This window comes from Asparagus officinalis, chromosome 3 (genome assembly GCF_001876935.1).
Source record: "Asparagus officinalis chromosome 3, Aspof.V1, whole genome shotgun sequence".
Classification (NCBI taxonomy): Eukaryota; Viridiplantae; Streptophyta; class Magnoliopsida; order Asparagales; family Asparagaceae; genus Asparagus; species Asparagus officinalis.
The window spans coordinates 102,556,748-102,582,871 of NC_033796.1; the positions used below are offsets into that span (position 1 = coordinate 102,556,748).

General features: G+C 33.0%; 1 protein-coding gene across 3 annotated transcripts in view; it reads left to right on the forward strand.

The window, feature by feature from the left end:
- The window catches only part of LOC109835425 (sulfate transporter 3.1-like), a 29,123-nt gene continuing 27,137 nt past the window's right edge, over positions 24,139-26,124 (forward strand). For 2 of the 3 annotated variants that reach the window (XM_020403399.1, XM_020403401.1), the window contains exons 1-4: positions 24,139-24,196; positions 24,834-25,041; positions 25,224-25,395; positions 25,787-25,852. In XM_020403399.1, the coding sequence (XP_020258988.1) occupies positions 24,869-25,041; positions 25,224-25,395; positions 25,787-25,852 (411 nt within the window). In that variant the 5' untranslated portion in view covers positions 24,139-24,196; positions 24,834-24,868. The remainder of the gene's footprint in view (positions 24,197-24,833; positions 25,042-25,223; positions 25,396-25,786; positions 25,853-26,124) is intronic. The other variant, XM_020403400.1, reaches the window with a different exon arrangement.

Genomic DNA, 26,124 nt, shown 5'->3' on the forward strand with positions numbered 1-26,124 from the left:
CAAATTTAAATTGGTTGCCTGCAAAAGAGACCTTCCAAATTTAAATTCGTTGCCTACAAAAGAGACCTTTTAAAATTTAAATTTATGCATATGAATTATTCTCATAATTTTGGTTCTCTTACTCATGCTTGAATATAAAATGTTTCATTGGAATTATAACACTTATCAAATAAATACAATCACATAAAGCATATGATGTATAAGTCCATTTATATGAAAACCATCTCGAATGATTTGTAATAATATTGCATATGATTGTAATACAAAAGCTATAAATGAAATAACTTAACTAAACAATCATACCAATCGGTGAGCAAGGGCCTATACCCGTAGACATAGCCTATGATCGGTGAGGGAAGATGTCATAAATATTATTACATTTGATTTAATATTTTATTTTGCAAAAGATATTTGCAAATACTATTTATTTATGAACTAGTAATATTAATCAATAAAATTACTAATGATCAGTAAATAGAACAGTAAAACAATAACAGTAGAATAATGAATGCATTTTTTTATTATGAACATTAAGAAGAATTAACATTTTTTTTATTAACAGTAACCAAAACCGATTCTTTAATGAACAATAATGTTTTTAATATAAAATGAACAGTATAGTTTTTATTTTTAATTAACAGTAATTAAATAAATGCAATAAATGTAGTATTTGCCAATAATTAAAACCGTTAATTACATATTTAAAATTATTTTGGATTAACTTCAAATTAAATTTGAATAGAAATAATTAACAGCAATTAAAAGTAATTAATTGCAGCAATAAATTAGATTAATTACTAGTTAAGAACAATTAATAGTAATTAATATTACAATAATGCAGCAATAAATTAGATTAATTACTAGTTAAGAACAATTAATAGTAATTAATATTACAATAATTAAATCGGATGAACAGTAACTAATTAATTACTAGTTAAGAACAATTAATAGTAATTAATATTACAATAATTAAATCGGATGAACAGTAACTATCTCGGATGAACAATAGCACAACTGAATTTTTTTAAAATGAAAAGTAACTGAAATTATGTGAACAATAACAATAAACAGTAAAAATCAAAAGTTTCAACACTAATCTCCGGCACAGTAATTATGAACATGTTTAAAGTGAATAGTGTTGTGAACAGTAATGTTTTTTTTCGTATAGATTTAAGAGAGGACCACAATTGTAAGAATGCACATCAATGAAATAAATATGTGATGGTTTGCCAATTTCCTAGTATTGGGGTTTTAAAACATATTGGTGCATTCAAATGATGTTAACAGCAAATCTATAGAAATTATTTGTATCATATTGAGATGGGATTATATGTACCTGATTAGATGCTCTATGTTTGCATCTTTGACCTTATTTAATCTTGTCTATGCATTTTGGGATAGCATATATTGTATGGCATATTCGACTACTATATACATGCACGTTTATCACCATCAGCCACAAAAGCACAAACTGAATCGTATAGATCTATACCTGTTAACCACCATATCTTCAGATATATACATGTTAATTATATGTCTCTTCAAACTACAATTGTTAACAATAAGCATTATAATAATTATAAACAGTATATTAGGATGAACAAACAGAAATGTTTTTTTTAAATAATAAATACTAATTTTTTCCCTTTTATACAAACAACACCTGTTTTTCCGAGTGAACAGTAATTGTTGAAATTTTTTTTTCGGATTTAAAACTAAATATATAATCAATCTTCTAGATTGTTGGAAATATATCAAATAAAGAAGATTATAGCATGAAATAAATTCGAATTAAAATAAGTAAAAGTTAAGAAAAATTAGGCCTGACGAGAGCAGTCGTGTATTCACTGCCCTAGAAGATTGAGAACCCGCCTATCGCCCTGGCGCAGATGGTTTCCTCCCCCCCTAGCGGTAAAATCCCCCGACAATGATCGGCCTCTGCACTCGGGCGAGAGTGCAGAGCTTCAACTCAGATGAAGGACGTTGCCCATAAAATAAAACTAATATGTAGATGAAAATAATATGTAGGGGAGAAGAAAAACAAGAGAAACTTGTTGTATATTTTTTCTTATTATTTTGAGCTCAACATACAGATATATATATATATATATATAGGGTTGGAAAAGACGTTACAAAACCTGTAATTAATTCTGTAACGTTTTCATAATGTATAGCCATTACGCTCATTTTAAATTCTAATTAAAGCATATTTTAATTACAAAATTTATTAGTATTTATTAAGGCAAAATTGCCTTTTCTCTAACAAAATATCCAACAGTCCCTCCCCAAATGGCAATATTAACTAAAAACTCAAAAATAAATAAATCAATAAATCACAAAAGAAAATAGGTTGACCTTACGTATCGTGAATTCGGGAGAGGTAGCTTTCGGCTTTGAACATTTCCTTAGTGAGTTCATCGCCACCTGAGGGACATAATGGATTAAGCCTTGAATTAGGCCCCTTGAATCAGGTATTGATAAAAACACACATAATACGTCTTTATCTAGTGAACAAAGCGGGTTGAGCGTTAAAGGCCATGCTCATAATAAACCGACTCATGAGAGTTTCTAGGGGTCAGCCCTGCACCCCCCCAACCGTGGCCATCACGGTTCCTCTCACGTAGGTAAGTCCTCAAAGGGTACTACAGCTGTTTATTCATTACCCCCATAATACACATGTTGGACTTATTAAGAGTAAAAATTAGCCTAGCCAGCTATATCATAAGAGCATCGTCATCATAGAGAAGGGGTAGTAGCAAATGCAACATAATGATATATAAATATATCTAGGTCGATGCTCCACACGAGAATCACTTGCCCAGCTTGTTTCTACCACATTGAACTAACATTGGGACTACGTCTCTAAATAAGGGTTGAGTTCCCGCTGTCAGTGACCTCATCTATGGGCTTAACCCCATCTCCCTCGATGAATTCAGAACCACACTCCTGGATAATCGCTTAGTCAAAGGGTCAGCAATATTTTTCTCAGACTTTACAAAGTCCAAGATCACAACTTTGCCTATCAGGCATTGTATTTATTTATCAAGTTCTTAAATTATTTTGTAATTAGTCCTTCATATTGTTTGAAATTGACATTAGGTCATCTTCTTGTTAAGTTATTTAAAATTAGTCTCTCCAGGTAAGAGTACAAGAAGTAAGAGGAGATATTAATTTCAAACAACTTATAAGGATAAGCCTAATAGCAATTTTATTTTACTTTATTTGATGGACTAATTTCAATATAATTTCACTGATTTTGAACTATTATTTATCATATAGATAGAAGTTATAAGATATAGCTCTTGATTTGATTTTTAAGACATTGATTCATCACATCTCCTGTAACTAGACATACTAGTTGACAGAGCATATTTATATCAACTCTAATCATTTCCTAAAATCTAAAGAGAAAGCATTATATATATAGTTAAATGAAGAGCTATAAAATTACTTTTTCTAGTCAATATTAAAATGATAGGACATCAAAACATGTTAGCATAAAAGGTCATGGTCTATGATCATAAAAATCATAGTCTATGTCTGAATTTGTAACTGCATAGAGTTTGTGCAGATTAGAATTTGACCTTAATATCTGACTTTTTCAAACTAATATTAAACTAAAACACTAGTTATATCTTTACATGCTTGCATATGCACATACATGAATGAAAGTACTAATAGTTACATGCAAAGCATTCAAGAGATCCTTATAATATGATTTCATATATTTCATATTTCATATTTCATATTTCACATTTCATATGCATATATTTTAAATTTTCGTATTATAAGAGGTTGTAAATTTATTGCCTACAATGGAGACCTTCCAAATTTAAATTGGTTGTCCACAAAAGAGACCTTCCAAATTTAAATTGGTTGCCTACAAAAGGAACCTTTTAAAATTTAAATTTATGCATATGAATTATTCTCATAATTTCGGTACTCTTATTCATGCTTGAATATAAAATGTTTCATTGGAATTATAACACTTATCAAATAAATACAATCACATAAAGCATATGACGCATAAGTCCATTTATATGAAAACCATCTCGAATGACTTGTAATAATATTGCATATGATTGTAAAACAAAAGCTATAAATGAAATAACTTAACTAAACAGTATAGTTTTTATTTTTAATATAAAATGAACAGTATAGTTTTTATTTTTAATTAACAGCAATTAAATAAATACAATAAATGTAGTATTTAACAATAATTAAAACCATTAATTACATATTTAAAATTATTTTGGATTAACTTCAAATTAAATTTGGACAAAAATAATTAAGAGCAATTAAAAGCAATTAATTGCAGCAATAAATTAGATTAATTACTAGTTAAGAACAATTAATAGTAATTAATATTACAATAATTAAATCGGATGAACAGTAACTGTCTCGGATGAACAGTAATACAACTGAATTTTTTTTAACGAAAAGTAACTAAAATTATATGAACAATAACAATAAACAATATAAATCAAAAGTTTCAACACTAATCTCCGGCACAGTAATTATGAACGGGTTTAAAGTGAATAGTATTGTGAACAGTAATGTTTTTTTTCCCGTATAGATTTAAGAGAGGACCACAATTGTCAGAATGCACATCAATGAAATAAATTTGTGATGGTTTGCCAATTTTCCACCTAGTATTGGGGTTTTAAAACATATTGGTGCATTCAAATGATGTTAACAGCAAATCTATAGAAATTGTTTGTATCATACTGAGATGGGATTATATGTACCTGATTAGATGCTCTATGTTTGCATCTTTAACCATGTTTAATCCTGTCTATGTATTTTGGGATAGCATATGTTGTATGGCATGTCCGACTACTATATTCATGCACGTTTATCACCATCAGCCACAAAAGCACAAACTGAATCGTATAGATCTATACCTGTTAACCTCCATATCTTCATATATATATATATATGTTAATTATGTCTCTTCAAACTACAATTGTTAACAATAAGCATTATAATAATTATAAACGGTATTTTAGGATGAAAACACAGAAATGTTTTTTTTAATAATAAACAGTAATTTTTTTCCCTTTTATACAAACAACACCTATTTTTCCAAGTGAACAGCAATTGTTGAATTTTTTTCGGATTTAAAACTAAATATATAATCAATCTTCTAGATTGTTGGAAATATATCAAAAAATTAAGATTATAGCATGAAATAAACCTGAATTAAAATAAGCAAGAGTTAAGAAAAATTAGGCCTGACGAGAGCAGTCATGTATTCACTGCCCTAGAAGATTTAGAACTCGCCTATCACCCTGGCGCAGATGGTTCCCTCCCCCCTAACGGTAAAAGCCCCTAAAAATGGTCGGCCTCTACACTCGGGCGAGAATTCAGAGCTTCAGCTCAGATGAAGGAAGTAGCCCATAAAATAAAACTAAGATGTAGATAAAAATAATATGTAGGGGAGAAGAAAAACAAGAGAAACTACAAGGATGGTAAGTTCAAAACAAACGATGCTACAATCATAATGTATAGCCATTATGCTCATTTTAAATTCTAATTAAAGCATATTTTAATTACAAAATTTATTAGTATTTATTAAGGCAAAATTGCCTTTTCTCCAACAAAATATCCAACAGTCCCACCCAAAAGGCAATATTGACTAAAAACTCAAAAACAAATAAATCAGTAAATCACAAAATAAAATAGGTTGGGCAACCTTACGTATCATGAATTCGGGAGAGGTAGCTTTCGGCTTTGAACCTTTCATTAGTGAGTTTATCGCCACTTGATGGACATAATGGATTAAGCCTTTAATTAGGCCCCTTAAATCAGGTATTGATAAAAACACACATAATACGTCTTCATCTATTGAGCAAAGCGGGTTGAGCGTTAAAGGCCATGCTCATAATAAACCGACTCATAAGAGTTTCTAGGGGTCAGCCCTGCCCCCCCTAACCGCGGCCATCACGGTTCCTCTCACGTAGGTAAGTCCTCAAATGGTACTATAGTTGTTTATTTAATACCCCTCATAATACACACGTTGAACTTATTAAGAGTAAAACTCAGCCTAGCTAGCTGCATCATAATAGCATCGTCATCATAGAGATGGGGTAGTAGCAAATGCTACATAATAATATATAATTATATTTAGGTCAATGCTCCACACGAGAGTAACTTGTCCAACTTGTTTCTACCACATTGAACCAACATTGGGACTACGTCTCCAAATAAGGGTTAGGTTACCGCTGTCAGTGACCTCATCTATGGGCTTAACCCCATCTCCCTCGATGAATGTAGAACCACACTCCTGGATAATCCCTTGGTCAAAGGGTCAGCAATATTTTTCTCAGACTTTACAAAGTCCAAGATCACAACTTTGCGTATTAGGCGTTGTATTTATTTATCAAGTTCTTAAATTATTTTGTAATTAGTCCTTCATATTGTTTGAAATTGACATTAGGTCATCTTCTTGTTAAGTTATTTAAAATTAGTCTCTCTAGGAAAGAGTACAAGAAGTAAGAGGAGATATTAATTTCAAACAACTTATAAGGATAAGCCTAATAGCAATTTTATTTTATTTTATTTGATGGACTAATTTCAATATAATTTCACTGATTTTGAACTTTTGTTTATCATATAGATAGAAGTTATAAGATATAGCTCTTGATTTGATTTTCAAGACATTGATTCATAACATCTCCTGTAACTAGACATACTAGTTGATAGAGCATATTTATATCAACTCTAATCATTTCCTGAAATCTAAAGAGAAAGCATTATATATGTAGTTAAATGAAGAGCCATAAAATTACCCTTTCTAGTCAATATTAAAATGATAGTACATCAAAACATGTTAACATAAAAGGTCATGGTCTATGATCATAAAAATCATAGTCTATGTCTGAATATGTAACTGCAAAGAGTTTGTGCAGATTAGAATTTGACCTTAATATCTGACTATTTCAAACTAATATGAAACTAAAATACTGTAGTTACATCTTTACATGCATGCATATGCACATACATGAATAAAATTACTAATAGTTACATGCAAAGCATTCAAGAGATCCTTATAATATGATTTCATATATTTTATATTTCATATTACATGTGCATAAATTTTAAATTCTCGTATTATAAGAGGTTGCAAATTTGTTGCCTACAAAGGAGACCTTCCAAATTTAAATTGGTTGCCTGCAAAAGAGACCGTCCAAATTTAAATTGGTTGCCTACAAAAGAGACCTTTTAAAATTTAAATTTATGCATATGAATTATTCTCAAAATTTCGGTTCTCTTATTCATGCTTGAATATAAAATATTTCATTGGAATTATAACACTTATCAAATAAATACAATCACATAAAGCATATGACGTATAAGTCCATTTATATGAAAACCATCTCGAATGATTTGTAATAATATTGCATATGATTGTAAAACAAAAGATATAAATGAAATAACTTAACTAAACAATCATACCAATCGGTGAGCAAGGGCCTATACCAGTAGACGTAGCCCATGATCGGTGAGGGAAGATGTCATAAATATTATTACATTTGATTCAATATTTTATTTTGCAAAAGATATTTGAAAATACTGTTTATTTATGAAATAGTAATATTAATCAATAAAATTACTAACGATCAGTAAATATGAACAGTAAAACAATAACAGTAGAATAATGACTGCATTTTTTTTATTATGAACATTAAGAAGAATTAACATTTTTTTTATGAACAGTAACCAAAACTGATTCTTTAATGAACAATAACGTTTTTAATATAAAATGAACAGTATAGTTTTTATTTTTAATTAACAGCAATTAAATAAATACAATAATTATAGTATTTATCAATAATAAAAATTGTTTGTTACATATTTAAAATTATTTCGGATTAACTTCAAATTAAATTTGAACAGAAATAATTAACCGCAATTAAAAGCAATTAATTGCAATAATAAATTAGATTAATTACTAGTTAAGAACAATTAATAGTAATTAATATTACAATAATTAAATCGGATGAATAGTAACTCTCTCGGATGAACAGTAACACAACTGAATTTTTTTAATGAAAAGTAACTGAAATTATATGAACAATAACAATAAACAATAAAAATCAAAAGTTTCAACACTAATCTCCGGCACGGTAATTATGAACAGGTTTAAAGTGAATAGTGTTGTGAACAATAATGGTTTTTTTTCCGTATAGATTTAATAGAGGACCACAATTGTCAGAATGCACATCAATGAAATAAATTTGTGATGGTTTGCCAATTTCCCACCTAGTATTGGGGTTTTAAAACATATTGGTGCATTCAAATGATGTTAACAGCAAATCTATAGAAATTGTTTGTATCATACTGAGATGGGATTATATGTACCTGATTAGATGCTCTATGTTTGCATCTTTAACCTTGTTTAATCATGTCTATGTATTTTGGGATAGCATATGTTGTATGGCATTTTCGACTACTATATACATGCACGTTTATCACCATCAGCCACAAAAGCACAAACTAAATCGTATAGATCGATACCTGTTAACCTCCATATCTTCAGATATATACATGTTAATTATATGTCTCTTCAAACTACAATTGTTAACAATAAGCATTATAATAATTATAAACAGTATTTTAGGATGAACAAACAGAAATGTTTTTTTAAATAATAAACAGTATTTTTTTCCCTTTTATACAAACAACACTTGTTTTTTTGAGTGAATAGTAATTGTTGAAATTTTTTTCTGATTTAAAACTAAATATATAATCAATCTTCTAGATTGTTGGAAATATATTAAATAATTAAGATTATAGCATGAAATAAATTCAAATTAAAATAAGTAAGAGTTAAGAAAAATTAGGCCTGACGAGAGCAGTCGTGTATTCACTGCCCTAGACGATTGAGAACCCACCTATCGCCCTGGCGCAGATGGTTCCCTCCTTCCTAGCGGTAAAACCCCCCAAAAACGGTTAGCCTCTGCACTCGGACGAGAGTGCAAAGCTTCAGCTCAGATAAGGAAGTTACCCATAAAATAAAACTAAGATGTAGATGAAAATAATATGTAGGGGAGAAAAAAAAACAAGAGAAACTTGTTGTATATTTTTTTTCTTATTATTTTGAGCTCAATATACGGATATATATATCTATAGGGTTGGAAAGGACGTTACAAAACCCGTAATTAATTCCGTAACGTTTTCATAATGTATAGCCATTATGCTCATTTTAAATTCTAATTAAAGCATATTTTAATTACAAAATTTATTAGTATTTATGAAGGCAAAATTGTCTTTTCTCCAACAAAATATTCAACAGTCCCCCCTCCCCAAATGGCAATATTGACTAAAAACTCAAAAATAAATAAATCAATAAATCACAAAAGAAAATAGGTTCGGCAACCTTACGTATCGTAAATTCGGGAGCGGTAGCTTTCGGTTTTGAACCTTTCCTTAGTGAGTTCATCGCCACCTGATGGACATAATGGATTAAGCCTTGAATTAGGCCCCTTGAATCAGGTATTGATAAAAACACACACAGTACGTCTTCACCTATTGAGCAAAACGGGTTGAGCGTTAAAGGCCATGCTCACAATAAACCAACTTATGAGAGTTTCCAGAGGGTCAGCCCTGCCCCCCCAACCACGGCCATCACGGTTCCTCTCACGTAGGTAAGTCCTTAAATCGTACTACAGTTGTTTATTTAATACCCCTCATAATACACATGTTGGACTTATTAAGAGTAAAACTCAGCCTAGCTAGCTGTATCATAAGAGCATCGTCATCATAGAGATAAGGTAGTATATAGAAAATGCTACATAATGATATATAAATATATTTAGGTCAATGTTCCACACGAGAGTAACTTGTCCAACTTGTTTCTACGACATTGAACCAATATTAGGACTACGTCTCCAAATAAGGGTTGGGTTACCGCTATCAGTGACCTCATCTATGGGCTTAACCACATCTCCCTTGATGAATCCAGAACCACACTCCTGGATAATCCCTTAGTCAAAGGGTCAGCAATATTTTTCTCAGACTTTACAAAGTCCAAAATCACAACTTTGCGTATCAGACGTTGTATTTATTTATCGAGTTCTTAAATTATTTTGTAATTAGTCCTTCATATTGTTTAAAATTGACATTAGGTCATCTTCTTGTTAAGTTATTTAAAATTAGTCTCTCCAGGCAAGAGTACAAGAAGTAAGAGGAGATATTAATTTCAAACAACTTATAAGGATAAGCCTAATAGCAATTTTATTTTATTTTATTTGATGGACTAATTTCAATATAATTTCACTGATTTTGAACTTTTATTTATTATATAGATAGAAGTTATAAGATATAGCTCTTGATTTGATTTTCAAGATATTGATTCATAACATCTCCTGTAACTAGACATACTAGTTGACAGAGCCTATTTATATCAACTCTAATCATTTCCTGAAATCTAAAGAGAAAGCATTATATATGTAGTTAAATGAAGACCTATAAAATTACTCTTTCTAGTCAATATTAAAATGATAGGACATCAAAACATGTTAGCATAAAAGGTCATGGTCTATGATCATAAAAATCATAGTCTATGTCTGAATATGTAACTGCAAAGAGTTTGTGCAGATTAGAATTTGACCTTAATATCTGACTATTTCAAATTAATATGAAACTAAAATACTGTAGTTATATCTTTACATGCATGGATATGCACATACATGAATAAAATTACTAATAGTTACATGCAAAGCATTCAAGAGATCCTTATAATATGATTTCATATATTTCATATTTCATATTTCATATTTCTTATGCATAAGTTTTAAATTCTCGTATTATAAGAGGTTGCTAGTTTGTTGCCTACAAAGGAGACTTTCCAAATTTAAATTGGTTGCCTACAAAAGAGACCTTCTAAATTTAAATTGGTTTCCTACAATAGAGACCTTTTAAAATTTAAATTTATGCATATGAATTATTCTCATAATTTCGGTTCTCTTATTCATGCTTGAATATAAAATATTTCATTGGAATTATAACACTTATCAAATAAATAATTTCGGTTCTCTTATTCATGCTTGAATATAAAATATTTCATTGGAATTATAACACTTATCAAATAAATACAATCACATAAAGCATATGACGTATAAGATAAAATATTTCATTGGAATTATAACACTTATCAAATAAATACAATCACATAAAGCATATGACGTATAACTCCATTTATATGAAAACCATCTCAAATGATTTGTAATAATATTGCATATGATTGTAAAACAAAAGCTATAAATGAAATAACTTAACTAAACAATCATACCAATCGGTGAGCAAGGGCCTATACCCGTAGGCGTAGCCCATAATCGGTGAGGGAAGATGTCATAAATATTATTACATTTGATTCAATATTTTATTTTGCAAAAGATATTTGCAAATACTGTTTATTTATGAACTAGTAATATTAATCAATAAAATTACTAATGATCAGTAAATATGAACAGCAAAACAATAACAGTAGAATAATGACTGCAATTTTTTTATTATGAACATTAAGAAGAATTAACATTTTTTTTATGAACAGTAACCAAAACTGATTCTTTAATGAACAATAATGTTTTTAATATAAAATGAACAGTATAGTTTTTATTTTTAATTAATAGCAATTAAATAAATACAATAAATGTATTATTTATCAATAATTAAAACCATTAATTACATATTTAAAATTATTTCGGATTAACTTCAAATTAAATTTGAACAGAAATAATTAAGAGCAATTAAAAGCAATTAATTGCAGCAATAAATTAGATTAATTACTAGTTAAGAACAATTAATAGTAATTAATCTATTACAGTAACAATTTGATAATAATAATTAAATCGGATGAACAGTAACTATATCGGATGAACAGTAACGGTCTCGGATGAACAATAACACAACTGAATGCAGCAATAAATTAGATTAATTACTAGTTAAGAACAATTAATAGTAATTAATATTACAATAATTAAATAGGATGAACAGTAACTATCTTGGATGAACAGTAACACATCTGAATTTTTTTATTAACGAAAAGTAACCGAAATTATATGAACAATAACAATAAACAGTAAAAATCAAAAGTTTCAACACTAATCTCCGGCACAGTAATTATGAACAGGTTTAAAGTGAATAGTGTTGTGAACAGAAATGTTTTTTGTTCGTATAGATTTAAGAGAGGACCACAATTATCAGAATGCACATCAATGAAATAAATTTGTGATGGTTTGCCAATTTCCTACCTAGTATTGGGGTTTTAAAACATATTGGTGCATTCAAATGATGTTAACAGCAAATCTATTGCAATTGTTTGTATCATACTGAGATGGGATTATATGTACCTGATTAGATGCTCTATGTTTGCATCTTTAACCTTGTTTAATCCTGTCTATGTATTTTGGGATAGCATATGTTGTATGGCATATCCGACTACTATATACATGCACGTTTATCACCATCAGCCACAAAAGCACAAACTAAATCGTATAGATCTATACATGTTAACCTCCATATCTTCAGATATATACATGTTAATTATATGTCTCTTCAAACTACAATTGTTAACAATAAGCATTATAATAATTATAAATAGTATTTTAGGATGAACAAACAGAAATGTTTTTTTAAATAATAAACAATAATTTTTTCCCTTTTATACAAACAACACCAGTTTTTCCGAGTGAATAGTAATTGTTGAAATTTTTTTCGGATTTAAAACTAAATATATAATCAATCTTCTAGATTGTTGGAAATATATCAAATAATTAAGATTATAGCATGAAATAATTCCGAATTAAAATAAGTAAGAGTTAAGAAAAATTAGGCCTGACGAGAGCAGTCGTGTATTCACTGTCATAAAAGATTGAGAACCCGCCTATCGTCCTGGTACAAATGGTTCCCTCCCCTCTAGCGATAAAAACCCCCGAAAACGGTCGGCTTCTGCACTCGGGCGAGAGTGCAGAGCTTCAGCTCAGATGAAGGAAGTTGCCCATAAAATAAAACTAAGATGTAGATAAAAATAATATATAGGGGAGAATAAAAACAAGAGAAACTTGTTGTATATTTTTACTTATTATTTTGAGCTCAACATACAGATATATATATAGGGTTGGAAAAGACGTTACAAAAGCTGTAATTAATTCCGTAACATTTTCATAATGTATAGCCATTATGCTCATTTTAAATTCTAATTAAAACATATTTTAATTACAAAATTTATGCTCATTTTAAATTCTAATTAAAACATATTTTAATTACAAAATTTATTAGTATTTATTAAGGCAAAATTGCCTTTTCTCCAACAAAATATCCAATTTAATTACAAAATTTATTAGTATTTATTAAGGCAAAATTGCCTTTTCTCCAACAAAATATCCAACAGTAGGGAGGTAGTGGGTTTAAGATTGCAAATGGTGTGAACATGTGCATCACTAAAGACATGAGTATTGAAGTCCTTAAAGGTAGCTACAAGTCTAAGAGTCTCCACTATGACGTGGGCTCCGACAAGTAGCGGAGATGATGAATCAACTCTATTAGAACGTGGTTTGTGTAGAATGTTATTCGTGCAATATCTCCTGCTGGATTAATAACAAACTTTTATTTTATATTAATATGTTTGTGAGATGATATATTTAAATAGGTATGAACAAGTTGCAGTTCAAAACGGTGTAAAAATCAACATAAATGTTGATTTTAGCCTTTGAACAATTAATGATCAAGAGTCATCATCGATGGTCAAGTCAATCATCAATCGACTACAGGAAGAAATTGGAGAAATAAGAAACTAGAAATTGGACCATCGATGATTAGTCGACCATTGATAATCACAATGACCATCAATGGACTACAGTTAACAATCGAAAAAATTCAGAAACCATAATTTACACAATTGATGGACTATAGTCAACTATCGATGATCATCAATGAACCATCAATGATCATGACCAACCATTGATGGTTATGACGTATTTTGGCAGATTTTTAGATTTAGTATTAGTCGTACATTGAGTGATTTGATCTCCTATTGGAACTCTGATTAGAGTATCTCTTTTCTATTCTACCAAGGCCTATATAAGAGGAGTTGGAGATCATATTTGAAGAAGAAACAATAAGAAGAGAGAGAATCAATTGCATAAAAAGGAGAGATCTTTTTTGTAGGGTTTGAGAGAGAGAGAGAGAGAGAGAGAGAGAGATGATCTAATCCCGTGAGACTCATTTAACTTCTTCTCAGTGTGCTTTTCATCAGAGTTTGATTGAGAGAAAATGAGTGCCTGATGTCTACAACGTTACACTGTTCCTTCACGAATTTGCATCTACATTGATTTGGAGAACGGTTCGATAAAAAGCTGTAAGATTATTCTTTTGTTCTTTATTTATTTTGGGTTGGTTGTATTTTAAAGTTGTGGGTTTGACAACGTACTCAAGCCAGGATAATTAAGGGTTAGCGTACTCAAGCTAGTTAACTAAGGGTTTGACAACGTACTCAAGCCAGGATAATTAAGGGTTAGCGTACTCAAGCCAGTTAACTAAGGGTTTGGCTAGCTAGGACTAGGTTTTTTCTGGTCATTGTGAAGAGTTAAGTTAGACAATTGGTTTCGGGTAGATTCCAAGGTGTGTTCTTTGAAGCCTACCAAATCGAGTTGTGATTTGAGTAAAACTCTGGTCATAGTGAAAAAGGCCCTTCGTGAGAATGAAGAGTGGAGGTAGAATTTTTAACTCGTGTTCATGTGTTAGTTTGCTTTTAGTCTTTTCACTTTCACTTGTTTTATTTTCGCTGCTTATTCTGTGTTAAGGGGCTGTTTGGTTATATGTTTTTACCATGTAAAAGGATGGAAAGTGTAAAAAAGTGGGTCCCAATGTCAGCTTTCATCACTTTCAATTGTTTGTTTGTAGTTGTGAAAATAGTGTAAAGTGATTTCATATGCTGATGTGGCTTGTAAAGTGATTTCATAAAAAAAGACATGATTTTAGGAGAAAGCTGACATTGAAGTCAGGAAAAAATAATAAAAAATAATTTCAACCAATATGATCATTTGAGTAGGGACCACTTTTTATACTTTCCAAACAAACAATTAAAGTTAACCAATATGATCATTTGAGTAGGGACCACTTTTTATACTTTCCAAACAAACAATTAAAGTTACATTTACAAATCAAACAAGCAATTTATGATTCCAATGGAATCAAAAACAAACAATGAAAAGTGTAAAAGTGAAATTGATGAGGTGGACAACAACTTTCCAAGCTGTGTCATAAATACACAACTTTACCAACAACAACCAAACAGCCCCTAATCGAAAAGTTATAGCAATCCTATTTAACCACCCCTGTTGGATTTAATCTAATAAATCTATTTGTGGGCACATATGATTAATCAATGTGTATTGCTATCTTTTAGGATAACCCACTAAAGTGATCAATTAAGTTGGGTTAATGGGTATTTAAATATAATCATGGGGTTATATGTGCAGATACCAGGTTGTAATTGTAATTTGTTGAGGGGCCAAATTACAAATGTACAACATCTATAAATGAGGGGTTATAGTCCCTAACCTAGGGATACATTCTCTAATTCTCTTCACCCCCATCTAGAAAGAGAAATTCGGATTTAGAGGAACCCTAAGGTTAGAAGATCATCAAAAACCCAAATCAAGATTTCTTCTATGGATTCAGGTATAAGCTTCCGCCCTTTTAGATTCTTGTTAATCTCTTCGAATTAATCATGGCTATATGGTTTTAGATCTTAAGTTTTATTTAGATCTAACAAGTGATATCAGAGCCACCTTGATTAATTCTTAGGGATTTAAGTTTTATTGGGTTTTTTGATCTTAAACTCTGATTAAAGATTCAGTTTAGTTTTTCGGATGAACAGTAAATTTTTTGTTCGGGTGAACAGTAACGAAAATTTTTCGGATGAACAGTGAATTTTTTGTTCGGGTGAACAGTGACAAAATTTTTCCCGGGTGAACAGTAAAGTTTCTGTTCGGGTGAACAGTAACGAAAAATTTTCGAATGAACAGTAAAGTTTTTCGGATGAACAGTAGCTTTTTGGATTTTTGGCGATTTTTTCTTGGATCTGGATCAAGAAAACTCATTTTTCGATTCTAGATCTGTTTTTTGATTTAATGGCGGCGGTTTCAGTTTGAAACCCTAAGGGTTCGTGCGTGAAAACGTGGCGAACATTAAGGAGGTGGTTACCTCAAATTTTGGCGAAGCGGTAAGCTTCAAACGAACCTCGCGTTCGTTCAATTTTAACCGAACTTCGCGTTCAAACGAACTTCGCGTTCGTTCTCAAGTGAGCCTCGCGCTCAACGAACTTCGCGTTTCTAATGTGAGCCTCGCGCTCAACGAACTTCGCGTTTCTAATGTGAGCCTCGCGCTCAGTTCTAAGGTGAACCTCGCGTTCAGTGCTTCAGTCGAACCTCGCGTTCGTGCTTCAGTCGAACCTCGCGTTCGTGCTTCAGTCGAACCTCGCGTTCGTTCTTCAGTCGAACCTCACGTTCGTACTTCAGTCGAACCTCGCGTTCATCTTTTTTAACGAACCTCGCGTTTGTTCTCAAGTTGAACCTCGCGTTCATTTTTTAAACGAACCTCGCGTTCGTTCTCAAACGAACCTCGCGTTCGTGCTTAAGTGAGTCTCGTACTCAATACAGTCGAACCTCGCGTTCGAAGTCAAGCGAACTTCGTGTTCGCTATGGTTAAGCCTCAGCTTTTCATGAGTCCACTTTGGTATACTTAATTTATTCAATTAAGTTATGGGCCCTAATTAAACTGTGAGACCCCAATTAAGTTTTTTGGAAATTCAGTTGATTTAAATTAAAACTTTTTAATTTAAATCTAATTTGGTTTTTTAATTAATTATTTAATTCAAATATTATGACACTGAGGAATTAAGGTTGTCTCTCACTCCAATTGATTAATTGAAACAAGAAGTTGCCAAAGTAACCTCTCTTGTGTAGATTGTTCATGAGGAATGTGAGATGTTTGTGTGTATGCTTTCGTGTAAATATTTAATCGGCCCAAAGGAAGGTTAATATTTATTTAGACTGTATACACATCTACGATGATAAGCGTGTGACAATCATAAGGTTTACATGTGAATAATAAATCGATCCAAAGATAGTTTCATTATTTGACATGAGTTATTGTCAATGTTTGATCATTGCAACAAGGTATTACTTACAAGTTAATATTACTGTCCAAAGACTTGATATTAATATTGTGCACGATATCTTGGATGGGGATTGTCATTATTTGAATTTTATTTATTATGGTTATTCATGTGAGCATTTTTGTTTTATTTCAGCTAATGCATCTGCTGCAACAATTTCTGCTAACATCAACTCAATTCCCATGCTAAATGGGACAAACTTCAAGGTTTGGAAAGAGAACATATTAATTGTTCTTGGCTGCATGGATCTTGACTATGCATTAAGAACTGAACAACCCCAACCTCTCAATGCGGAAAGCACTCCTGATGCAAAGAAGGAGCATGAGAAGTGGGAGCGTTCAAATCGCATGAGTCTTATGATCATTAAGCGCGGCGTTCCGGAAGCCTTCAGGGGCATAGAATCCGAAGGGATTACTAAGGCTAAAGATTTCCTTGCCGAAATTGAGAAGCGTTTTGCGAAAAACGATAAGGTAGAAACAAGCACGCTTTTAGCTCGCTTGATTTCAATGAAGTATAAGGGCAAAGGAAATATCAGGGAGTACATTATGGAAATGTCTCATATTGCTTCAAAGCTTAAGGCACTTAAACTCGATCTTTGTGACGAGTTATTAGTGCATCTGGTTTTGTTGTCTCTTCCTGCACAGTTTAACCAATTTAAGGTCAGTTATAACTGTCAAAAGGAGAAATGGACTCTAAATGAGCTCATTTCATACTGTGTGCAAGAAGAAGACAGGTTGAAGCAAGATAAGACAGAAAGTGCTCATTTGGCCTATGCCTCTAAGGATAAGGGCAAGAAAAGGAAGAATGATAAGGAAGCTGCTAAGGGTCCAGTTGAGAAGAAACAACATAAGGATAATCAGGGTTGTTTCTTCTGTAAGAAGCCTGGACATGTAAAGAAGGACTGTACAAAATATCACGCCTGGCGTGATAATAAGGGTACGTTCCTTGCTTTGGTCTGTTCTGAGGTTAATTTAGCTTCAGTACCTAGAAACACTTGGTGGTTAGACTCTGGTGCTACTACTCACATAAGTGTTTCTATGCAGGGTTGCCTGAGCTACCGAAAGCCAAGTGATGTTGAAAGACACATCTTTGTGGGCGACGGACAATCGGTAGATGTGGAAGCAATTGGGCACTTTAGGTTGTTGTTAGGAACTGGTTATTATTTGGATTTAAAAGATACTTTTGTAGTACCGTCTTTTAGACGGAATTTGATTTTAGTTTCTGTATTGGACAAATCAGGTTATTCTTGTTCATTTGGAAACAATCAATTCAGTTTATCTTTTAATTCAAATGTTGTGGGAACCGGTTATTTGAGTACTTATGACAACCTATATTTGCTTGATACAATTACTTCTTATAATGAAACTTTGCATGCGGAATCGCGTGGTACTAAGCGTAAATTAAATAAGGAAAATTCGGCAACATTATAGCATAAGCGCTTGGGTCATATCTTAAAAGGTAGAGTTGAGCGTCTTGTGTCTGATGGTATTTTAGATTCCCTTGATTTTTCGGACTTCAACGTATGTGTTGAATGTATCAAGGGAAAACAGACCAAAGTGAAAAGATTAGGTGCCAACAGATCTTCGGATGTCTTAGAATTGATACATACAGATATTTGTGGGCCATTCCCTACGGAATCCTGGAATGGTCAACAATATTTTATATCATTCATAGACGATTACTCACGTTATGGGCACCTATATCTTATTCATGAAAAATCTGAGTCTCTGGACATGTTCAAAGCCTATAAAGCTGAAGTTGAGAATCAACTCAACAGAAGAATTAAAACCGTTAGATCTGATCGTGGTGGTGAGTACTACAGTAGATATGATGGTTCAGGTGAACAACGTCCAGGTCCATTTGCTAGATACCTAGAGGAATGCGGTATCGTCCCACAGTACACCATGCCGGGTTCACCTAGCATGAATGGTGTAGCTGAAAGACGAAATAGGACTCTTAAGGATATGGTAAGAAGTATGATTGCTCATTCTTCTTTACCAGAGTCACTCTGGGGAGAAGCACTTAAGACAGCAGCTTACATTCTGAATAGAGTACCAAGTAAAGCAGTTGCTAAAACACCTTATGAGCTTTAGACTGGTCGAAAGCCCAGTTTAAAGCATTTACATATTTGGGGATGTCCAGCTGAGGCAAGGCCTTATAGGCCAAATGAAAAGAAATTGGACTCCAAAACAGTTAGCAGCTACTTTATTGGATACTCTGAACGCTCTAGGGGCTATAAGTTTTATGATCCCACTATAAGGAATATTTTTGAGACGGGAACAGCAACATTCTTTGAGGATGTTGAGTTTGGGGGGAGAAATAAGGTTAGAGACATTAGTTTTGAGGAGGAATTGGCTTCAGATCCAATCCATACAGTTACTTTTGACAATATTCAGGTTCCTATACCTGTTGTTGCTCAAGAAGTAAATCCGGAACCTCAAGATGATAATGTTGAACAACTCCCTGTTCCAGAAGAACAAACTCAACAACCTCAAGAACCAGTGCCATTAAGGAGATCCACGAGAGAAAGGAGAAATGCTATTCCGGATGATTATATTGTATTTCTCCAAGAACATGAGGAAAGTAGTGGAATGTTAGAAGATGATCCAATCAACTTCTCTCAGGCCATGAAAAGTTCTAACTCTCAACAGTGGATTGATGCCATGAATGAAGAGTACAAGTCTATGCAAGACAATAAGGTTTGGGAACTTGTCCCATTACCAGAAGGTGCAAAACCAATTGGTTGTAAATGGATTTTTAAAACCAAGCGGGATGCAAACGGTAATGTGGAGAGGTATAAGGCACGTCTTGTGGCTAAAGGCTATACTCAAAAGGAAGGCATTGATTATACAGAGACTTTCTCTCCGGTTTCATCGAAAGACTCTTTCAGAATAATCATGGCACTTGTTGCTCATTATGATCTTGAGTTACATCAGATGGATGTTAAGACTGCATTTCTCAATGGAGACATTGATGAGATGATTTATATGGTGCAACCAGAAAACTTTGTGTCAGGAGACCCAAAGAATATGGTTTGCAAATTAAGGAAATCCATCTATGGACTCAAGCAAGCTCCTCGTCAATGGTATCATAAGTTTCAACAAATAGTTATCTCGTTCGGTTTTGAGATGAACATTGTTGATGACTGTGTATATCACAAGTTCAGTGGGAGTAAGTATATTTTTCTGGTTCTGTATGTCGATGACATCTTGCTTGCCACTAATGATATAGGCATGTTGCACGAAACCAAGAGATTTCTATCAAAGAATTTTGAGATGAAAGATCTTGGGGACGCCTCTTTTATATTAGGGATCCAGATACATCGAGATCGCTCTCGGGGTATTCTTGGATTATCACAAAAGAGCTATATCGATAAGGTACTTAAAAGGTTTGGCATGCAAGATTGCAGACCAGGTGACACCCCTGTTGCTAAAGGAGACAAGTTTAGTCTCAATCAGTGCCCTAAAGGTAACCTTGAAATTCAGGAAATGCAGAAGATTCCTTATGCTTCGGCTGTAGGAAGTCTAATGTATGCTCAGGTATGTACGCGTCCGGATATTGCGTACATTGTTGGGATGTTAGGCAGATACTTAAGCAACCCTGGTATGGATCATTGGATAGCAGTCAAAAGGGTTATGAGGTATCTTCAGAAAACAAAAGATTACATGCTCACATACAGAAAATCAGAGAAATTAGAGGTCATTGGGTATTCGGACTCTGATTTTGCTGGATGCCAAGATAGCAGGAAGTCTACATCAGGCTACATTTATATGTTAGCAGGAGGAGCTATATCATGGAAAAGTGTCAAACAAACACTAGTAGCTTCCTCCACTATGGCAGCAGAATTTGTAGCTTGCTATGAGGCATCCAATCAGGGAATATGGCTGCGAAATTTTGTCACGGGACTGCGCATTTTGGAAAATGTTGAAAGACCACTAAGGCTATATTGTGACAATAAATCTGCAGTAATGTATTCCAATAACAACAGGAGCTCAACTAAGTCAAAACATATTGACATTAAGTTCCTGGTTGTGAAAGAAAGGGTACAGAGTGGACAGATATCCATAGAGCACATTGGGACAAACTCCATGATAGCTGATCCTCTTACTAAGGGATTGCCACCTAAGGTCTTTCATGAGCATACTGCTCATATGGGTGTGGTATTATTTGAGGATATTATGTTTTAGTGGGAGTTTGTATTTGTGGTGCTTTATGTTTGGTTGTATTGTCTGATCAGAATAAAGTATTCAGTTAAGACACTCTGTTACATTATGTTTGGTTTTGACCTCACTAAGGAGGACCAGTTGAAAATAGACATGTACTGATCACATTGCATGTAATTTTCATGCTGCACATCCATGATTGATCTATGTCGTTTGATTGTATTGGTATATGTGACCATTGATGGGTCGAGTCACGATAAATGTGACGAAGGCCGCTTTGATCCTATATTGATATAGTCAATGGACGAGATTGTTCGGAAATACCATTTCAGTGATAGCAATTTTTGAGCTCATAAGGTTATACACAGTTTAAGGAATCATATGGTGCCCAAGTGGGAGATTGTTGGATTTAATCTAATAAATCTATTTGTGGGCACATATGATTAATCAATGTGTATTGCTATCTTTCAGGATAACCCACTAAAGTGATCAATTAAGTTGGGTTAATGGGTATTTAAATATAATCATGGGGTTATATGTGCAGATACCAGGTTGTAATTGTGATTTATTGAGGGGCTAAATTACAAAAGTACAACATCTATAAATAAGGGGTTATGGTCCCTAACCTAGGGTTCCCCCATCCCAGCTTCAACCATTTCTCCAGAAGAAATATATTTCATTTTTCCTTCAGTTGTGCGCCAGATTAGATCTCAATACGATTGAAGTTGTACAGAAGCTCCGTCTATATTAATTAGTTGTAAGGTGTGTTGATGGATTCGCCTTTTAATTTAAATTATGAGTGGAGTTTAGTCTTACGTACTAGCATGTTTGTGGTTAAGTGATGGTTGTGGTAATCTCCGTAGTTATTGGCTAATCATAAATATGTATCAACCTTGTTGAAACATATGGAAGTTGGTCTACCTAACAATTTATTTACAGGTGGAAGATATTAGATAAGCCGAAAGGCTCCGACACGTTAGACGTAAGACAGTCAAGCTAGGTTTTACTTTTGATGAGTATGATAGAGTAAGTGAGGCACTTGAGTAAGCTATAACTTCACTGTATAAACTCTCTCGATCTGTTGTTGGAGTCAACATTAATTAATTTAATTAATAGAGTCATTGAGTTTCTTCACAAAGATCTATTTTTTTTCTCATTTCCTCATTCATTGTTAAAGCAAGTCATTTTCCTCATAAACAATTGTAATTAACCAAGTCATCTAGAGTTGAATTAGTCCCCTTATTGCATTTTGTTTACCTTGATACATATATCTATAGTGCTTAATGCTTTCATCAGCTGGCTGGCGATTCAAAACAAGCTTCTCACTCAAGATAGACTCTTGAGGAAAGGAATTATCAGTGCAAATCTGTGCTGTTTGTGCATGGGGGTAAAAACTGAATCGAGAGACCACTTGTTTTTTGAATGCACCTTCTCTTCCTACATATGGAACTCAATTATGGAGTGGATGAATTTCAAAAAGAAATCTTGTAGTTGGAGACATATTTGGAGTTGGTTTTCTAGTATCAGAGGCAAAGCTCTTCAGGCTAAGTTCAAAAGATTGGTTTTGACAGCTTCAATTTACTGCATATGGAGAGAGAGGAATGCAAGAATTTTTGCGCAGCAGTTTAGTAGTGCAGACCACTTGATAAATGTCATTAAGTATGAAGCCTCGATGATCATCTTCAACAACCCCCCCTAAAATGGGTTTGACAGGTTGCTCTTTCTTTTGAGGTGTATCTGGTTCAGTTAGAGCTCTCAGCAAATGAATAAGCTGAGTTTTCATGAGGTGTATATAATTTCATATATGGTTGATGAATAAAATTTTTCATTTACCAAAAAAAAAAAAAAAAAATCTATAGTGCTTAATGCATATTGAAAGGACCAATTCATTGTTAGAATAGTCATTTATTGAGATGAAAGATTGGATCAGTTTTAAAATGTTTAATGGTTCAATTTTTATTTTTCTAAAAATAGAGATGCGTGTTGAAACCTTTAATTTAAAAGTTTTCTTTTACATACATGCTCCCAGTAAAAAGTATGTGTAATTTTACCCCTCAAATCTAGATGTCCTCTAATTAATGTATCCCTTAAATGGATTGAAATATTAAGGAACTTAATTAGCGGGAATTTCCAAATTTTTATGTTAGGGCCGCTTATTAATTTGTAACTTTCCCTTCATCCATTCAAAACAAACGATCGATATTAAGTTTGGGAGGTGTTCCAAATTTTTATTTTTGTGTGTGCGTGTGTGGTGGGGTTGGTTGTGGGGGGAGGTTAATTTGCAAATATGGCTGATTAAAGGGTTATAATATAGAAAAAAAAATCCAATTTAGAATTGTTAATCACCCATTACGGTGATCTACTTTTGGATCACGGGTGTTTATTACTGTCATGACCGTCACGAGGAAGTCTAGGAAGTATAATTAAATTGAAACAAAGGAAGACTTCTATATTATTACAGACCTCCGTTTTATTAGCCAACTCCTATATGAACACCCCTCTCCCTTGCATCCTCTTCACTCAAAAGCTCTCTCTCTCTCTCTCTCTCTCTCTCTCTCTCTCTCAACGTGCAACGAAGATATCTTGCACACGCAGACAAACCATGGCCATCCCCAACCAGGTACCCATACCACCTTCCCGCCCTTTCCTCGAAACTCTGACGACCCGCTGAGAGCGTTCAAGGAGGGTCGAGGAGGCTTTATTGCTCCTGCAGACATCATACACTTACTGCCGTGGGCCCCATCCTATATTCTCGGCTCTCAGTCCGACTTGTCGCCGGGATGACTCTCTATCCCGCAGGGGATTAGTTATGCTAAGCTCGCCAACTTGCCTCCTGTTCTTGGTTTGTGTAAGTACATATATACATATATATGCGTGCGGGCGTGCGGGTGTGTATATTGAGTTCCTATATTATATATTGGGTTCGATTGCTGTGAGGTTGTCGCTCATTTTGCTAAACAGAAATAATAAGAACTACACTTTTTAATGTGATAAGCGGCAGGTGGGTCTTAGCACATGGCTATCTCTTGATAGTTCATCTGGCAAAATCAGTTATCACCTCATATCTTTTTCTTCTCTTATGCTTTCACTTGATAAACTCATGAAGATAATTCGGTCATTTATGTATTAACTAATGCACTTATCAACTCCTAGATATCGTTTATTAGTATTTATAGGCAAGGTTATTTGTAATTCATCCTTCTAAAATTTGTTTCTTGCTTCACAATAAATCATAATGCATCAATTAATTACTAGATCGACGAGATTATATACGACGTCTTTTGTGTATGCCTGGGGGTAAGATGGATTGTTGATATAAACAAAACCATTGGATAAAGGGTTGTTCGTATATTAACTGATCTATACAATCATTGATGAAATAAGTAGGCTATTTATCCACCGAATCGAAATCATTTTTCAAATATCCTAATAAAATAGAAAGACAGAAAGAGATTTTGATGAACCAAAATGGCCGGACGGTGCAGATTCAAGCTTCGTGCCGCCGTTGGTGTACGCAACGATGGGGAGCTCGAGGGATGTGGCAGTGGGCACTGCGGCTGTACCGTCACTTCTATTAGCGTCAATGCTCGGAAAAAATGTATCTGCCATTAAAGAGCCGCTCCTATATTTACACCTAGCCATTACCGCTACGTTTTTTGCCGGAGTTTTTCAGGCTGCTTTGGGTATTCTAAGGTACATTTTATTCACCATATACAATTAATTGGTCACCGTCTTAATTTATTGGTGTTTTTCAAAGTTTTTTAGAGCAATATATTTATTTTTTAAACTGGGTTTTGATGTTCTTGGTTTTAGATTTAGTTTTGTTTGAATCAGTGCATTAAAGTTACTTTTTATATATTTATATATAATTGCAGGTTAGGGTTCATAGTGGATTTTTTATCACATGCAACAATAGTAGGGTTTATGGGGGGAGCAGCCACAGTCATTTGCCTTCACCAGCTCAAGGGCATTTTGGGGCTTGAGCATTTCACCAAAGAAACTGACCTTGTCTCTGTTATGCACTCTGTCTTCACCAACACTCGGCAGGTTAATTATTTCTTACCCACCCGCCCACCTATTATTATTTTAATTTATACAATAAAAATTAATTATTACAACTTGCTTCGTACAAAACTTCTCTGAATTAAGCTACAGAAGGGGTCGACTCTTAAATCTTATTTTTTACACACTGAATTTTTCTTCATTGTTAAAAAATAATAGAGTACACCACTATTTTAATTACAATTATCTTTTTCATGGAAAAATTCTAACTTATTTTTTAGTGTTGTGAGAGTAGTATATTATAACTTTCTCCAACAGCTTTGGAGTTTAAGAATTAATTAATTAATTAAATGTCGTCAATTTCCTTGAATTGGCCTTAAATATAGGAAGATAATAGATAGTAGATTAAGTGTCTACTTTGGTTTTCTTGTTACAGTGGAAATGGGAGAGTGCAGTTCTTGGATGTGGCATACTTTTCTTCCTCTTTAGTACACGCTACTTTGTAAGTAATGTTCAATATCTAATATTTGAAGAAGCAATGATATATATACATGTTGCAAAGAGATCATTTTTTGCTTAATCTTATAAGTTTAGGATGATTTCACAAAACTACCATGAAAACTTTGTGGGATTTGCACAAAACTACCATAAATTAACTTTTCTCATTGAAAATTTTCATGAACTCTAAGAACTACAAAAAAAAAATACTGTGAATTATTAAAAATTATTGTTATGGTATCAACTTTTAGATGACAAGTCTAACCTACCCTTATA